General features: G+C 45.8%; 1 protein-coding gene across 3 annotated transcripts in view; it reads right to left on the reverse strand.

Annotated features, from left to right (window-relative positions):
- FMN1 (formin 1) overlaps nucleotides 1-18,853 on the reverse strand; it is a 1,014,107-nt gene that overhangs the window by 237,746 nt on the left and 757,508 nt on the right. For all 3 annotated transcript variants that reach the window (XM_069638563.1, XM_069638562.1, XM_069638564.1), the window contains 2 exons: nucleotides 18,313-18,374; nucleotides 12,434-12,522 (listed from right to left, as the gene is read on the reverse strand). In XM_069638563.1, coding sequence (XP_069494664.1) covers nucleotides 12,434-12,522; nucleotides 18,313-18,374 — 151 coding nt within the window. The remainder of the gene's footprint in view (nucleotides 1-12,433; nucleotides 12,523-18,312; nucleotides 18,375-18,853) is intronic.

Here is an 18,853-nt window from a genome sequence, read left to right on the forward strand (position 1 = left end):
TGTACGGGGTAGATTTAGTCCCCGGCTTTCGAACCTGGGAGTGCCTGGGACACTTTGGCTAAACTTTCTGAGCCACTCTAAACTCTTTTTGACTCTTTGCAAGACTTTGAATCTCTAACTAACAGTGTGATCTTGGGCACATTTTCGCTCCGGCTACTCTAAGAGTGGGCCCTGCCTAGTGACTTTTGCTCACCTGTGACTTTATTCTTCTTTAAGCCTATTGCAAGTGTTCTGGACCTTAGAGTGGTGTGTCTAACCTATTTCTGCTTTTTCTCTCCCTTTCTTGGAAACTACTAGAGTGTCATCTAACGTTAAGCACTCACCTCTGTTTTAATTAAGTGGTGTTAACCTAGAGTTGTCTAGATAGGAGAAAGGATTGAATTTACTTTCAGTATAACTGTGTTGAAGTGCTTTTACTATATTTTTGCTAGAGTGTTTTTAACTTATGTGTATTTTAAATAAATAACTATATACTTTTGAAACCAAGCTCTGGTCAGTGTTTGCTTGTGCTATTGTGTTTTGGTACATATTGTGTATACTTTACATACTGCCTAACTCTTCTTGAGAGAAGTCTGACTGCTCAGCCACAGCTACCAGGTAAATCTGGGTGGTACAGACTGCTACCAAAGGGGTTTACTGCTCTACCTGTAGTCTTAAATCTTTTGCAGTGTTCCCCAAGGGAACTGCACAGGTTTCTGCCTAACAAGCACCAGCACCAAATCCTGATCTCCCATCCACTACAGACAATCCACTGATGATACATAAAGATACCAAAGAAGTGCCAAGTGTAGCGCCACCAGTAGAAGTAATAAGTTTATATCCGATATTAAAGAAACCTGTACCTGCAGAAGGATACAGTGATCCAACGTATGTACCTCCCCCGACAACTACTACACCCCACCGGCCCACAGCACCCCCACCATATGAAAGTACAAGGGAGCGAGGCCAGGCGAATACACAAAGGGGGGACATAGAGAAACTCACAGATGATTTACAATCAAGACTCTCAATAGCAAAAGATGAGCTTTCAAGAATAAAAGACATGTGCGGACAAACAGCACTTAATGTGACTAGATCAGGGCGCACGTCTAGAGCGCCAGGTGAGACAAGAAGAGCTGAAGAGGGGTGGAAGAAAGGTGAGATACTGTTCAGAATTGAGGAAGAACCAACCCGAATAATTGAAATGGAGACACGTGAGGGAGATCCTGACAATGATGAAAGGCCTATGGGGGATAGAGAGGAATTACTATGCGACATTGGGGACGAGTTAGAAGAAAATGACAGGTTGAGCATGGCTGTGGGAGGGGGAAGCGAAGGAGGGGATGGCACATGTTCAGTGAGAACACTGGACGACGAGTGGTCGGGACGACTAAGGAACAGAGTGGGAAACATGGCATCACTAGAAGCGTCAGCATCCAAATCGGGTCCGGGAGCTATACAGAAAGGAAAGCTACAGCTTCCATTGATACACAGAGGAGGAGGGAGACCTAACTATATCCCATGGGCACAAATGGACAAAGCTAACTTATTAAAGCTATTGCCCCCGTTATCAGGAGGGGCAAGTAAGTGGATATACGCCTTTGAAAAACATACTGCTGGGGTCCCCCTAGCTGTAGGAGATGTGAAAAGTCTGCTCGTATCAGCGGTGGGTGATCAGGCTGAAAGAGTATGGGTTAAAGCCGGTTTCCCAGGAGTTACGTTAGATTGTGACCGCCATGATGGGGCCTCCTTTAACACGGTGCGGGCTAGGGTGTGGGACGCCTTGCGCGAAACATTCCCAGATACGCCGGACTTGCAGTCGGTGATGCAATGCACCATGAATGAGGGGGAGGAGGCTATGGATTACATTTTTCGGGTTCAAGAGATGTGGAGAGCGGAGACGGGCACGCCCTGGTATCAATCGACATCTTTATTTTACTTCATTATAAAAAGAGGGCTCCCCAAGGAAGTGCAGAAAGCGCTCGACAAAATTGCAGGCGTTGAAGCGAAGGGATGGCCAGAAATCCAAAGCATAATAATACACCATTGTAAAAGAATAAAGGAGAGAGAGAAGGAGGTGGCACAGAAAAGGTTGGCAGACGAGGCAAAGTTAGTACAGACAAAATTGGTGAAGGTCGCAGCAGCAGTAGCTGCACTCCCACACAGTAGGGAGGGAGACGATGAGGAGGAGGGGCCGATAGCAATACAAGGAAGGATGGCAGCTAATTGGGCGGGAGCAGGACAGCGGCAGTGGAATGAGCAAGAGCAAGGTGGAGGTCCGCAGTGGCAAGAGTGGACCCCTCGAGGGGGACGAGGTGGGTACAGGGGCCGAAGAGGAGGCGGAACGGGGTATGGGGGAATGGGAGGAAATGGATGGCAGGGCCCTAGAGGTGCACAAGGAAGTTGCTGGAACTGCGGGCGATGGGGGCACTATTCAAGAGAGTGCAGAAGCAGACCCAATAACGGGTTCCAAGAGGTAGAATATGGCCATCCCCACCCAGGAAGCCCATATGGCCTCCCAATGGGGCAACAACAATTAAGAAACCCAAGCCAAGGTAATGCCGGCCAGCAACAGGGACCCCAATATAGAACACAGAACCACCCACAAAACATGCAAAACAACGACAGTATGCAATACACACCAGGCAACCCTTTCGCGACAACAGCAAACGGGGCCCCCGCACCAGCACCTTACAACGGCATGTCAGTGGTCTCAGGTAACGTATTCAATGAAGGGGGGGCGATGAGACACACCGAATAGGACAGCCCACAGAGAACACTTGCGTGTCCAGTTCTATCTACCACCCACAGTGCAGCAGAGGAACCATTGGTAGGGGCGCAGATAGGAGACAGGCAATTTGTATTCATGGTTGATTCGGGAGCGGAGAAATCATGTGTCAGGGAGGGCCGGTTCCCGTTATCTAACAGGAAGTTAGAGACGCAGGGGTTCTCTGGGGCTGTAATTGAAGTTCCTTACACAGAAGTTTTGGATGTAACCGTAGGGGGCAAGACTGTAAAGGCCCCCTTACTGTATTATGAACAATCCCCGATAAATTTGCTGGGGAGGGACCTTATGAGTAAACTTAACATGACCATATCATTTAACGAAGGAGGAATAGTGTGTTCTACACCCGGGATATGCCCCTTGCGTGCAATGCTGGTAGTGCAAGCCTACACAACCACACAGGAAATACGAGGGCTGCCACAAAATGAAGAGATGTTCATTGAAGGGCTAAAAACTTTGGCCCTTATAGTTCCAGAGCGAAAAAGCATGGATTGGAGGATTCCAGCAGAATTCCTCTTCCGCCCCATAGTGTGCCCAAATGCAGCACCAGGATCAGTGGTATCGTTGGATTTGCACGCTGTGCAGGTATCAACGAAACGGATCGCTGTGATTGGAATGGACAGAGAAGGATGTGAGTGGCGCACCGTGCTATGTACAAACGCCAACCTCGCCCTACGCGAGGTAACAGATGAGGATCTCTTTCTAGACACAGAAGCAGATGGTGAGATAGTAATGGAAATAGCGATGCCCTGCGACATTTTGATCCAAGCCAGGGAGATCCCCGCCCAATTGATGGCAGTGGTAGGAACACCGCCGTCATTTTTTGATGACGACATGAGGTTAGTACCAAACAATTTATGGACAACAGGCCCCCATGATGTAGGGCTGTTGCATGGAGTACAACCTGTGATAATAAAACTAAAACAAGGAGCTATCTTACCCCGAGTTAAACAGTATCCATTGTCCCGTGAGGCTGAAGAAGGGATAAAAGAAACGATAAATGCACTACTAGTACAAGGGATAATAGTGCCTTCAAACTCACCATGTAACACATGTATCTATCCAATCAAAAAAGCGAAAGGGGGGTCTTGGAGGATGATACAGGACTTACGCCCCCTCAATGATGTAATACAGAAAGAGTTCCCTCTAGTCCCGAACCCTGCATCAATACTATGCAGTATCCCAAAAGCAGCATCACATTTTACAGTAGTGGACTTGAAAAACGCATTTTTCTCAATACCCCTGGCGGAAGAGAGTAGATATCTTACAGCGTTCACACTGGGGGGAAAAAGATATGAACACTGCAGACTGCCAGAGGGATATTGTGAGAGCCCGAGCATATTTAACCGCATATTGCATGAAGACTTGGGAAACCTATCAGTAGAGAGTACGATTATTCAGTACGTAGATGATTTATTGGTGTGTGCACAAGACGAAACATGTAGAAAAGATTCAACAACGCTCCTGACTTTACTTGCCAACAAAGGATATAAGGTAGACAAGGAGAAGCTACAGTATTGCCTGACTGAGGTCCTATACCTGGGACAGCTCATATCAAAGGATGGAAAGAGAATAATTCCTGACAGGGTGGAGGCAATAAGGTCAGTAGGAGAGCCCGCAACAGTAAAGGACATGCAGAAATTTTTGGGGATGTGCAATTACTGCCGAGCATGGATACTAGACTATGCAGCATACACCAGGCCCCTCCTACAAGCACTCAAAGAAGCACAACAGGAGAATGGAAAAATAAAATGGTCAGAAGAAATGAGCATGTCGTTTCAATTACTGAAAGAGCTAATCTCAAGCGCTCCAGTACTAGCAAACCCTGATTATGGACACAAATTTTATCTATTTTCCCATTGCAAAGGAACACTTATGACAGCGGTACTGACACAAAAAACCTCCTTAGGACACAAGCCCCTGGCGTACTATAGTGGTACTTTAGATGCCGTGATGCAGGGTCATTTCGCGTGCGAACAATCGCTCGCAGCAGCCGCATTCGCGATTGAGAAAAGTGCCACAATAGTAATGGGATGCCCTGTAACATTGTTTGTGGAACACTCATTATTTGCAATACTTGAAAGATCAAAAAGCACGCTGACCACACAGCGGGCAACAGCATATGAGATCATATTGTCCAGCGCCAACCTCCACATAGTGAGATGTAAAACAGTGAACCCCGCCACATTTATTACAGAAGCGTGCACATTGGAGGATATGCAAAATCACGACTGCGCAACCCACACAGGAGAAGGAGTGGTGTGTGAAAACGCTCTCAGCGAGGGGGAAGTGTACTTTGTGGATGGATCTGCATCAATTGATATGGACACGGGAGAAAAACACGTTGGCATGGCGGTAGTGAGATTAGAGGAAGGTGAGTTTGAAACATTAGTACAGTACCGCCTCCCGTCGCATTACTCTGCACAGGCAGCAGAACTGATTGCGCTCATAGAAGCACTACATGCAGCAAAAGGATGTGCAGTAACAATATACACAGACTCAGCTTACATGACGACAACAGTACATGGAGGTCTAGCAAGATGGGGCCGTAGGGGATTCAGAAGGGCAGACGGAACACCAGTGCAGCATGCAGAATTGTTAAAAGAATTAATAGAGGCCCTACAAAACCCTACTGCTGTAGCAATAGTGAAGTGCCAGGCCCATACATCCAATACAGACGTTGTGTCTTTAGGGAACGCGGCAGCGGACGCTGCCGCCAAGGAGGCTTCCTATTTTCAGAAATACGACACAGGTGAGTTCATGATCAAGAACACAACAACCGAAGAACTGCCAGAAGGGTACAACATGATGTCCCTATCACAAATACTAGAATTGCAGGAAGGAGCTAGTGCAGAAGAAAAACTAACGTGGACGAAACGGGGATGCAGCCAATCAGGAACAGACCTATTATGGCGGCAAAATAACTCAGGGAAAGTGGTAATGCCACTACAGTTATTAGAAGTAGCATTTCAACAGCTACACTTCCCCGCACACAACACTAAACAGCACATCGCAGCAGAAATACAGGAAGAATGGTTTGTGCCCTGTCTCCAGGAGCATGTGTCTCGATTGGCAATGGAATGTACAACATGCCAAATATACAACTCAGGAATGACATTACGCACACTCCGGGGAACAATTCCTAAACCCATTGGCCCCTTCAGAGAACTGCATATAGATTATGCAGACATGGGGGAAAGGTGTAATGGCGCACGGTACATGATCGTGGTTGTGTGCCCGTTTTCAAGGTGGGTGGAAGCAGGACCCTGTGCGCGACCTGATGCCAAAAGCACCGCCAAGTTCCTAGTAAGGGAAGTGTTCCCGCGCTGGGGAATTTGCGACGTGATTCGCTCAGATAACGGCTCTCACTTTGTGAATGAACTCTTCAAGGAAGTGACCACATTACTGGGTATAAAACACAAATTATGTTCGATTTATCATCCCCAAAGTAATGGCGTAGTGGAAAAGATGAACGGCCTGTTAAAGGGCAGGTTATCAAAACTATGCTTCTCATTGAAGAAAAATTGGATTTACTGCCTACCACTAGCGCTATTTGAACTCAGAAATCAGCCAAGCAAAGACCACCATTTGTCCCTGCACGAGATCGTGACTGGGAGACGAATGAACACAGCACACTCTCCACTGCGCGAACACTCAGATGCTCACAGAAGCGCCGCGATATTGGGAGACGAGTTCACAGACTATCTAAAAAAATTAACAAGGGCAGCGCGCGCAATATCAAAGCAACTCTCCCCACCCTTCACTAGAGAAGAGGGAAACATAACAGGACCTGTCACTGAACCAGAGCAACAGCTACAGCTGATGCCAGGGGACTCAATTTATGTCAGAAGTTTTGTGCGTCGGTGGAATGCACCACGATTCAATGGCCCATACGAAGTAATATTGTGCACGCCCACAGCAGTGAAGGTAAAGGGCTTGCGGTACTGGGTACACTTGACCGACGTACGAAAAGCATACAGTAATGTACACGAGGAGATAGATGAGGAGGCACAGACAACAGCAAATGATGCAAATGAGTAGGATGCCTGAATATTGACTTGCGTGAGTGTGTGATTTAGCACTGGACTTGAATGGAATAATGTCAGCGCTGTAATTGGATGAATTAAAGACTGACAAGGATATTACAAAAATGCGTGTGTGGGATTTGCTTTTTGTATTATCTTGTTGAGTGTTATGTAATTAATGAAATAATAATATTATAGCCTGTATATACCCTTGTCTGTGAATACCCCTCCCCCACATCCCCACCCGCTTCCATTCCCCGTCAAATGTATTGGCACGGATGGTGCCAGCAAAACGTTTACATGCATGCACTTAATGCACTTTTATATCTCAAACAGGAGCTTCCATGGCATCTAACGGGCAGCCTGCAACGGATAGAATTAGTAGAATGAGAGAATTAGTATATGAGAGATGTAGATATTCATATGAGTGTGGATTATCAATATGCATTACATTGTTTTTTATGATAATGTTCGGCTTGGTTACATATTGGTTTATAGCGTTCATCTCTATCGAGATGTACGAGGGGGGAGGGAGTAACACCACTACTGGACCAATTAACAGTACCACCGGGCCCAATGCAACTGCAGGGGTCGATACCAAGGAAGGTGATTTTTTGATATGGGACGGAACTAAACTTGTGTGGGGGTATCATACCACACCATCCAGTGTTGTGCCCTCACAAAGAGAAAAGCCACAGGGTGGAATGCAGAGCAATACAGTGTCTCCACCAGGGGTATCCACTTACAATGCCCACAGTCTCAATGACCGAAACCCGTCTGCCATATCATGGTTGTATAACACCCCCACCAGCCAGCTTGCCCCCACCCCAGAAAACAATCTGCCAGATAACGTCAGGAAAGAAAACGATAAGCTACTAGCAATGCACAAAATATTATATGATGAATGGGCCCAGGGGGGCGGGAATGAGAGAGGGGGGTCTAGTTTATCCACTGCACAGGGGGGTGGGAAGTACATGAGTACCAAGAACAACAGACGAAAGAGAGAAGCAGGGAGGAGGAAGTACGATGAGTACTATGGGCTAGGTCTAGATGAGATGGAAGACCCACGACACCCCCATCAAACAAATAAGTGGTATGCAGACATGAGTGCCACAGCTAAACAAACAACAAATGAGAGCTGTTATGTCTGTTCCCTCATCCCCCATGCATCAGGTACACCCAAAGTGTTGTTACCCAAAGAGTTGCCTATTGTGGATGCCCAATGTCTCCTTCATCTTACACTGTGCAGGATTAAGAACACCTTCCAGGCACACGAAGTGACTTTTCAAATGCTGCAGAACGAGAAAACGTGTTACTCAAAAACGACAGGAGTGGTATGTTTGAAAGAACCATTTTTTGTAATAAAAGGGACACTTTTTTCCGACAACAAGCAGAAGGATGAAGAAGTACTGTGCAAAGCGGAAGCACTAAGAGGTGTGGCGCCGGATAAATTGCAGTGGATAGAGGAAACATGTACACCAGTATGGAGAGAACACATTTCAAAACTAACCTGGGTAACTGCCATTGAAAAACCGTTCAAACTACAAAGCGAAATGGACTACAGACTGTGCTTTAAAGGAGAAGGGAGAGCCCCCATGGGAACAAACAAGAACTGCAACAGGACCCTCACCATCCCAGACCTAAGGAAAGGGACAGCGGCCCTGATGGACACGTACTGGGTGTGCGGCAAACAGGCATATCTACACCTCCCCCAGTCATGGAGTGGCAGCTGCTCAATGGCCACTCTACACTCAGCCCTAATGGTGATACCAGAAAGCCACGTCGATGGGACACAGGAACGTATGCAGAGTGTGGCTCAACCAACTGCAGAGACACAAATATATGTCCTGTCTCCTGGAAGCAAGGGAGAAGTGCTGACCCGTAACAAACGACATACCAAAGGCATCATCAGAACTATTGGCTCAGATCCCAGACAAATATCGACTATTCAGCTCAGCAGAAACATTTTTTGCCTCACTCGTCTCAAGTGTCCAAGCAAGGGCAAACGCAAAATGGCTCCAGATAACACGCTGGGAACTAATTCAGCTGGCAAACGACACTGAAGAAGGATTCAACATAATAAAAGTGGAACTAAGAGCTTTACGACTAATGACCATGCAAAACAGGTATGTTCTGGACCTGTTGACGGAGATGGACGGTGGCGTTTGCCGAAAAATAGGAAGTGCCTGCTGCACTTTCGTACCTTCTGAAGACGCAGAGAATGGCTCCCTGTCCCATGTGATCGAAGCAGTCCACAACTTAGGAGAAAAAATGAAAATGGAAGGCGGAGCAGAAGCAAGTACATGGTTCGACAACCTCTTCTCCTGGGTTCCCTCATGGCTTGGAACAACTGTGAAATTTTTAATACCAGCTGTTGTGTTCCTCCTCCTACTTTTTTGCCTGTGCCAGGTGGGTCTTCGAGTTTGTGCTAACGCAGTACCAAATGGTGCAATGATGATGGTGACAATGGGCAACTCACACGGTACAATAAAAACGATGCAAGAAGCACAAGTACAAACAGGGATAGATAACTCGCCCAGATACCAACTGGTGCCTATATACCACGATAAAGATATTGTAGATAAGTTGTGGCACACCACCATCAAAGAGCCCCGTATACTAGAATGGTATGAGGAAGTTTGGGTAGATTTGGAAGGAGATGGTGGGTGCATATATCTAACGTGTACCCCAGATGAATATGCCCGGAGAGGTGAGAGTTTAAGGGGGGTGTGCAGAGCATGGATGCCCATCAAAGGGACTCCCGCATGGGATGAGGCGGTGATGGACGAGGCAGAATGTAGGAGAATAGAAGATTTAAAGAATTCGTTACTTTAGTAACGAAAGGGGGGAAATGTAGGGGAGGACTGGTCCAAGAGACCCCCCTAGCCTACGCTTTCTCCCCAGGTGAGGACTATGGGTCCTTTGGGCGTCCCCTCCTGCCACCCGGGCCCAGGTGGTGGAGGGTTCACCCACTGGAGACATTGCCCGCACGTATTAATTGCCCACACGTAGTAAAATTTAGCTAGGCCTAGAAACCATTTTGTCTAGTAAAGATGGTGTGAGCTCAGCGCACTGTAGCGCGGCCCCCACCCTTGGAGGGTTTCAGTCATCCTTGTTGCCGCAGCACCCTGGCAGATCCGCTGCGAGCACGTTCCCACGAACAAGACGGACATGAGCTAGTATAATACATTAACATTGTAACAGTTCACCTCCCGCAGTGTATCATCGCTCCCAGCATGACCCGGCCAGCAGGCCTAGGCAAATGAAAAGAACAGTAAAATGGTCGATTATATGCCAGACAATCTTTGTATATTAATGCTGAGACTACTTGCAAAGGATGCTTTTCTCTCATAAAACCCCTTATATTACAAAAGCCTGTAGGATGTATAATTACAAGAGATCATGCCCCCATGATATAAGCGATGGTGAGCATATACCATTGCAGTTGGGTACTAATAATAACGACACGCACCAGGAATCTGTTTGTTACGTGTATGACTGGAAAACGTACACCCCATGGGCTCGTGCCATAACTGAACTAATGCTGCTAGAGGACACAAGAAAACGAATGTAAACCATACAAAGGGCCCATGTGAAGAATGCATGAGAAGGTGCATGTCTAGGCCCCACATGCGCCACCACCGTCACGAACAAGTGGCGGGTTACTTTCTATGTTCTCCACCAACCCTAACTCTACCTCACTTACTGCAAATATATATGCACATAACTAAATACTGCACGTGTTAAAACATAATGTATGAATAAGGTACTCAGACTGGGTATAATCAAGACACATCCAGCAAAGTTTAAATACATGTTTTGTAATGTTTTTAAGTATTATAGAGTGTTCAAATGTTTGTGATGTCTTTACCTAAATTGGCAACACACGAGGGAGATACCTTTGTGAAATACGCGCAAGGCCATTCCCCCTCCCACCCCGCGAGGGCTGCCAAGGCATGAGAGCAGAGACCGCGCCGCGCTGCTTTACCTCCCCCAACCAGACTGGAGCCGCTTCAAAGACTTGTAACCCCCTCTGTAGCACCCAAGGCCGCCACCCGCCACCTGCATTATTTACAGCGCAGCAGTAAACCTCTGCCTGAACACACGCACCCCCTCGTAAACCTCGCAACCCACCGGACCATCCTAGACTTATGGCCCTGTGCAATCAGGACACCCAACACTTTGACAACACACAGCGAAACATACATTACAACTTCTAACAAGGCAGTAAGACATGTACCACCCATCCCAGGCCCTGAAGCTTAGCCCCTCGACCTATGGCCCAGGTCAACAGGACACTGGTACCCATGTCCTGACGTATTACCTCCAGACCCCATACAAGGTACATTCCTCCTGTGTTGCATTAACCTGTAGTATAACCTATTGGAAGATTTACTAAAGAAGATAATACTGAAACGAGTGAATGACTGCGGTGTGCATGGCCTAGGGCAAATAAGTCAGGAAAGGACATTCATCTCTGACATTGGCCGCGATGGCACGACAACACCAGCCGGATGAACTCCGCCACCCTGCCAGGCCCAGCCCAACCCACGAGGCTGACCAGTGACGTCTTCCAGCCGAAGCCAACCACATCACAACAGCACCTATAGTTAGTCGTCGCCACCCAATCCCCTTGAACTTGTGCCCCCTATAGTATGTAGGTTCTTATGACGTTTTTTGTAAATATATACGCCTGTCTTTGCTATTGTCAGACAGAGCGCTCTCGGAGTTTGCAGAGTCCTTTGCATGCCCTATTCTGATTGATAAACTCCCATTTACGCTCACCCGCACTCTGTCTTGGCCTTATTCCCATCTTGGGAGAGTCCTTCATTGTCTCTCATTGCGGGGAGGATCGTGCTGTGTGGGGACGCTTGCCTTCAGAAATCCAAATCAGGATCTTGTACAACCCTTACTTTGGAATGCAGGCGTATGGGCAGCCGCGAACTTCAGGGTCCTACAGCAAAGCACAGTTTTAGGGCAGTTAAGTGTAGTAATTGCTAGCCCCCCCCCCCCGGACCTCCATCTTGCCGCTTGCATTTTCACAGTTTTAACCAATCTGATCATTGATCAATTACAAGTATGCATGTCTTTTGCTAGTATCAATAATGGTGTCCTTGTGCTAGTTATCACAGTTTACATGCTCAAGCTTCCAATAGACTATTTGCATTAAAACAAATACACACAGTAGCCTGTCTCTGGCGTGAACGTTATGCCACCCTTTGCATGATTTTTCTGATGGGTCAAGGGCCATATTGTCATTCCGATGTGACATGGTGTACTTCCTTGCCCAATTTTCTGCTCTGAATGTTTTAGTGTTCTTTGTATGGTGCTCAAATACCTTCAACTTGGTCTGCTCTTAAAACTGTTACGCAAATTCTTTAAAAAAAAAAAAAAAAAACTAAAATAAGAGGCATGCAGAGACATGGGAAGAACATGTGTGCAATGGACGGGAAAAGGCGGTGGAACACCATGAGCATGGGGCAGACTGGTGGGAGCAAGAGAAAGCGGCCGGCTGGGGGACCTAGCACTGGGCAGATGCATGCAGTGTCAGAGCAGGCAGGCAAGTTGGACTTGCAGGCCACCGTCTACCCTCCACCTCTACACTAGCACCGACCCCAGCAATGCACACACATTGAATCCTTACTGCTCAGGCTTGTCCAGCAGCTTCAGGTCCTCGGCTTTAGATGACTCGTAATGCTTCTGTATGGTCTCCAGCTCCTCTTTCTGCGCCCTCTGTGTTAATGAGAGACAGGATACAGTCAGCTGCCTGAGGTTTGGGGGACCTTGCCTCTGCACCTCCTTTGCCGCCATGGACTAATTAACATCTGCTCTCCTCACCAGGTAGGCTCTAGCATTGCCCCCAACCAACATCAATGGCCAACTACGATCTGTAATCCGCTTCTTGGAAGGATAAAACAGTGAGCTGGCAGCACCAAGACTAGCCCCCCTGTGCCCACTAGGTGTGCACTGCATTCAGTACATGTGACAACACAAGAGTTACCAAAACTGAAAACAAAGGAGGTACCAAAAACGCTTAACATTACTAAGCCAACAAATGGGGAGGCAAAAAGAACATTACATTTTGTAAATATCCCTCCCAAAAAAGTGATGAACAACATTCAGATGAAAGTCTTCATGGTCCAGTGAACGGGAGGAATGCTATGGAGTTCATGAACGCTTTGGGGCATGCAGGAAGTTGGGGAGGATTTGTGACCTAGTCTTGAAACTATTGCAAAAAGGAAATTGTGTGCCGATGGTTACAGGTGAGTGGAAGCACCTACAAATTATCATGTAAACATATTTAAAAAAAACAACGTATGGCATATTTATGTATTGAAAATAAAAATGTTGAAGATCAGTTCAGCTACATTTAAACCCTTTATTTTTACTAGTTACTTAAGAAATTTAACATGTAAATGTACCACTTTTGACTACTTCCTTAAACGTTTCTTTTTCACAGAATAATTATTGTACAGAACCATTTGCCCAGATGCACCATGGTCTAGTGAACCCCCTCTTCTTCCGGGATGTGGCCTGGAATACAGGGCAAGGGGAGGCTTCTGATAGGGCAGTGCCTTGGAAAGCCAGGTAGACCTGGGAACATTCCATACTTGCCTTTGGTTCCTTTCTCAGTGCACCAGCTTCCTGTAGAGATTGTTTTCCCAACAGAGTGGCCCAGTTCATTCCATTCATGGTTTTGCCTTTGTTATTCTTAGATATCTTTTCTTAGAAAGTATCCACATAGTACAACAGATTCCTTTTTTAGTTTTTTTTAATTTCATGAGATATCACTGTGTTCCTTTCTCTCAGTCATTGTATTCCTTTCTCATTTGATAACATAAGATATCACTGTACTCTGTTCTTATAATCACTGTATTACTTTCTCTCAACACGCGTTTCCCCACTGTTGTATAGTGGATCATCGGGAGAGAGTCCAGTTTTATGGTTGTGCCATGTATTTCTACACGATTCTGATATAAGTATGGATTCTCCGCTGTTTAAGCCAAAGTGGGTAAGAACCAATCATACACTTGGTAAATGGGTTCCGCTGGTCCCTTAAGCTACACCGCTGATCTGCGAACATGTCAGTCGCGTGTCAGAGCCTGGCATACACCGTTCTCTGTCCCGTTCGTGCCCAAGTTTCGGAGGCACTCGCCTCTGTAAACAAGTGACCGGGTGCCTGTACAGGAGAAGCTTTGTAGCAATGCAAATGGTCTCCATTTAATCCTCTTATTCAGGGCTGCCGAGCAGTGTTGCTTAATAAAATAGGAGGTGAACAGTTACAAGTGCTAGTTGTGTTCCCACAAACTGTAAATGTGAGCTTCGTATTACCAGTAACAGTAGGCACGCTAGCCAAGCAGAGAAATAACCAAGAGAAAAATAAAACTTCAGAGGCCATTTGTATCCATTCTTACAGGAGGACAGCGTTTGGAGTAACACATTTGCTTTTTAAGCCCGGCTTTGCAGCACGGAATGCGAGCACGGAGGCAAGTGCTGGACAAGTGCAGTTGCTGCCGTGGGGCGTGTGGGTTGACGGATTGGGGGCTGGGAACTAAACCAGTTCCAATTTGGGGCCCGAAAAAAGTTGCTTAAATGTAGGCTCGAAAAACCTCTGGTTACAATCTCAGAAGTGCCCCTACCCAATCTTGCGCCCCGTGACGTCACAGTTTCATCCCTTTCGTGGCACTCTTGCTAGATACATTTGGCTCAATAAGACATCTGCATGCAGAAATAAGATGCATTAATAGAGACGCGAGCATGGGGTCCCAAAGCAAACTGGAAACTATAAGGTGGTTAAAACAGCAATATTTATTGGTTAAAACCATGTTAATTAAGCCTCAATCACCATGACAGTTCTAAAATGTTAAAGATACATGTGTCCAAAAACTCAAGGAACTATTCAGACTGTTTTACAGACCAATGCTATTCCCGACGCATAATGGCTGCTTTATAGGAATTCAAAATTCGGCCACAATCCGGGTACTTCCCCGGGTTTAGCACTGATAAGTTAGAAGAGTTAGAAGATTTACAGACTGCAAACCGCCATGGGCTATGGACCCGGCCAGATTGTCACATTTTATGCTAACGTGTAACTCGTACACTTGGGCGAAAGCCCAGTTTCCTCTCTTTGTTCAAGTAGCAATGACAACCTTATGCAAAATGCATATATCGCGCCAATATATAAAAAAGGTGACGGAGATGAACCAGAGAACTATAGACCCATAGCCTTACTAGATTCAACTATAACGCTATTTGCTTCTCTGGTGCCTGAGGATTTAAAAGGTTGGGTGTCGAAGACTAAGCAGTTGTCAGTCTTCCAAATGGGGTTCAGGTGGGGGGCTGTTCTGTGAATGGCCTTGTAATGAAACTATAAAGATGGGGTAGTTGCCCCTTCAATCCCCAAGGTGTATGTACATTATGTTCCTGGATCCCCAGTCTGCATTTCACTGCAGAGATCTTTACAAATTCTGCCAAAAGGGTATCCCTCCTGCCCTAAAGATATTAATGTAACTACATTTTAACACCACATCTCAGGTAAAGTTAAATAGGAGTGGAGCACGGACCTGGAAAATAGTATCAACTACAAGTCTCAGGCAGGGGTGCGAGTTGGCTCTTCAACATGTGCTTTAGTGACTTGGAAGAGAAACTAAGTTGTCTGCTTTCCCTCTGAAACATGGCCTTTGCTAACAAGATCATCTAACAAGATCATCCTACTGGACTCCACAAAGATAGAATTACAGAGGCTTGCTCGTCTGTGTAGAAGACTATCTTGTGAACCATAACCTAAAACGAAATGGGTCGAAAACAACCATTTTGTCTTTGACTGGCGGCAGGAAAACAGAAAAGTATGCCTGGCTTGTCCAGCATTAACAACTGCAAATTTGTAGTCAAATGCAGTATTTGAGTTATAACATCTCTTGCGTAAAGAATGCCCTATATTGAAATAATAGGTGTGGACTGAAACGTACACCGCTGCTTTCTCAAATGAAGAACAAAAGGCAGGTTCTGTAGATTTTCTTCAGTTCCTCTTTGTGACTAGAAGATCCTTCCTTCTAACCTATGGTTAGAAATTAGTGAACTAGTAGCGAGGGATCTAAATTTGTTGGAAGGCCTCCTACAGAGAAAAAACACACCTTGAATCTTCCACCAGGTCTCCCCACGGTTGCTATAGTTTTAGAGTTTAGCTTAAAATCTATTATTTTGGGGAAAAAATCTCAATATATTGCAAACAATCCTTGATCCCACCAGTGATTCTCCTTATGAAAAGCTGAAAGAAGTTCTAGCCGCCGGCTCCTCAATGGTGCTAAACAAATTCTATAAGGTGTTGTGACGAATCACAGGATTCTGACACTTATCCCCAGTAAGAAGCCTGTCCCTGTGATGCTAGGGAGGTGTGCCCGCTACGCAATACCCTCCCTAATGGTAGGGGCAAGCAGGATCTCACCGGGAGTCTCTTCCCTTCTGGGGACAAAGACTCCTGTTCTTATGAAGAACTCCCTGGCGCCATATGTCGCTAATCCACTTTTAAAGACACCCCCTGAAGAAGACATGAAGAACAAGTCAGAATTTGTTATTGTAATCCAAATACTGTAATGGTACCTGTGAAGGAAAACTTGTGTTCTACTGGGAAGAAGAAAACCATGGGAAGAATACAGAATACAACTCAAACAGAAAATAAAGACTCCAACACTGTACTGGGGAAGTCCTACAGCAGTGTAAGAAGAATGGCAGGCAGAGACATTGAGGGTGGGAGACCCAATGAGTTTCAAACTGAAGGAAACTTGGACATGCAGCGTCCGATGCAGAACAGAAGCCATGGTGCAGCTTCAGATGTGTAGCATTGACTAGGAGAGGAGACAACAAACCAAAAGAGATACAAGGTCTGAGCGAGGAATAAGTGGTGGCGTGACCACGATCAAGTTGTGATGATCAGTCGGTCCCTTAACACAGATAACACTTTCATTGAGGAAGAGCAAAGCGAACGGAAAGGAGGGAGAACGGCGAGCCCATAGGAGGAACACAAAGTTGAAGAGCCAACCTGACGAGTAACAGAGAAGGCCCCAGCTTTGCTATTCCTAACCAAATCAGGTAATGGGAAAGGGGGACCTAAAATAATAACTGGAACGTTCGTATCAGGCTGAAGCGTTAAGAATACCCGAAGAGAGCGAAAATCAATACTGGAATGCTCACACTCGTCCCAGTCATGATAAAGTATTAAGATTCTATGAGAAGATTGAGAATCATTACTGGAACACGAATACTCGTGCCAGTTGAGACAAAGGGTCAAGAATATCTGGAGAAAGTGAGAATCAATATTGGAGCTCTCAAACTTGTCTCAGTCAGGATAAAGAGATGACATAAGGAAAATATTAAGTTTGAATAAAGAGAAAGAAACAAACTTATCCCATGAAAGGATAGGGGATACATTGACTAGAAAAGAAAGAGTGTAAGAAGGAAGCAAAGAATCAACTAAAACACAGTTGAAACCTTAAAGAACCCAAAATCGGAACTGTAGGATATGATAAAAGTAGATACCAAGAGCTACCTACAGATACTTTATTGAACTGAACTTGGTGGAAAACTAGCACACAGGCAAAGGGAGTCATTCGCCTCTATTTTTGTTTTTCTAGTAGTGGGAGAGTCAGGATAGGTTAGTTTGGACCGTGGACTGATTTGGACTCTCACTGACGAGCACCTTTATTAGCTTCATTCTGTGGGGAACACCCTTCGTATAGAGAAAGATAGCTTTCAGTTTTTCAGTTAAACTACAGCAGCGAGATGAAAAGTCAGTCTGTGTTCTTCTTTCGACCCGACACAGAGTGTAGGCACTATCTCAATGAAATCGGTATGGATCTGGAGGTATTGGTGCAGAATCCTCTGAAAACTAAGCAAATCTGATTGGGCTATACAAGTGGCAAAAGTGGCCAATTACGCTTCAAGTGAATATACGAAAACTATCACCTTTTTCTAGTATGCTATGAACTATTAGGGAGGAAAAGTGGCTAAATGCTAGTTAAGTAATAGATCAAGTGCCAAATAAGGAAGAGCACTTTGCACTTTAAATTTCCAATTGTTGGTTGGCAATGTAATATTGGTCCTTTAGTGAGAAATGATACATTTTAGCATCAAATTGATTGTATGGGTATTGTCATGAATGGGTTCTTTTAATGTGATGTATGTACAATGGTTTGTCATTAACCACAAATATAAAAACAAGTGTATCACCTCTTTGAGGCCTCTAGTCTGTTTCTTGATCTTCACACATGTATTTTCTTCGGCTTCCTGAATAAAGTGCTAATGTGAATTAAGTGATGGCATTTGCATTCTTCTCATCTCAACCGTAATGTTTTAAAAGCTCTCAGCTCACTCCCACCAGCACCACCCACCCAAAAGGACAGAGTTACGACAGATCAAGTGCTAGCAGAGGACACAGTTTGCAAATTTACCAATACACACGTTGTCCATCGGCCCCCTGGACCAGAGCCTTCCCCCAGCCATTCCAAAAATCAGTAAAACACCTACATTTTCATAGAGCGCCTCCAGGGTCTCCAGATCCACCACGGAGTCATCCACGTTCAAAATCGCTGCAAAGGACACACAGGAAAAGCAGGAGATTAGAGGAACAGCCAAGATCATTGAAATAGAGTCCTGGATGAGTGCTAACAAATTCGACAAACACGCGACAGGCTCAACCACCTGCCATGGTACACTTCACAGTGGCTCATTGGGGTTTGCTGCTTCCAAAGCGGTTGCTTTCAATTACATTGACAGCTTGTAGCTGCTGCAGCCAACCAACAAATAATTGCTCCTGTCCCTCAGAAACGCAGGCTGGCAACACTGGGCCAGTGCAAACTAAAAAGAATGCTGACAATGGAGGTGAAAATGAAGAAGGCAAACATAACCAATTTTTAACAGTCATTTTAAAAAGCGACATGAAAAAAGGCTAGCTGGGTTCTGTATAGTTTAGAGGTGAGGAGGCCACAGGGGGGTTGGAATGGTTGCTTGTTGGCAAATGGGCGATTCTACCCACCAGACCCGCCCCCCCCCCCCCCCCGGACTCCGA

This window comes from Ambystoma mexicanum, chromosome 14 (genome assembly GCF_040938575.1).
Source record: "Ambystoma mexicanum isolate Mex_15411 chromosome 14, UKY_AmexF1_1, whole genome shotgun sequence".
Taxonomy (NCBI): domain Eukaryota; kingdom Metazoa; phylum Chordata; class Amphibia; order Caudata; family Ambystomatidae; genus Ambystoma; species Ambystoma mexicanum.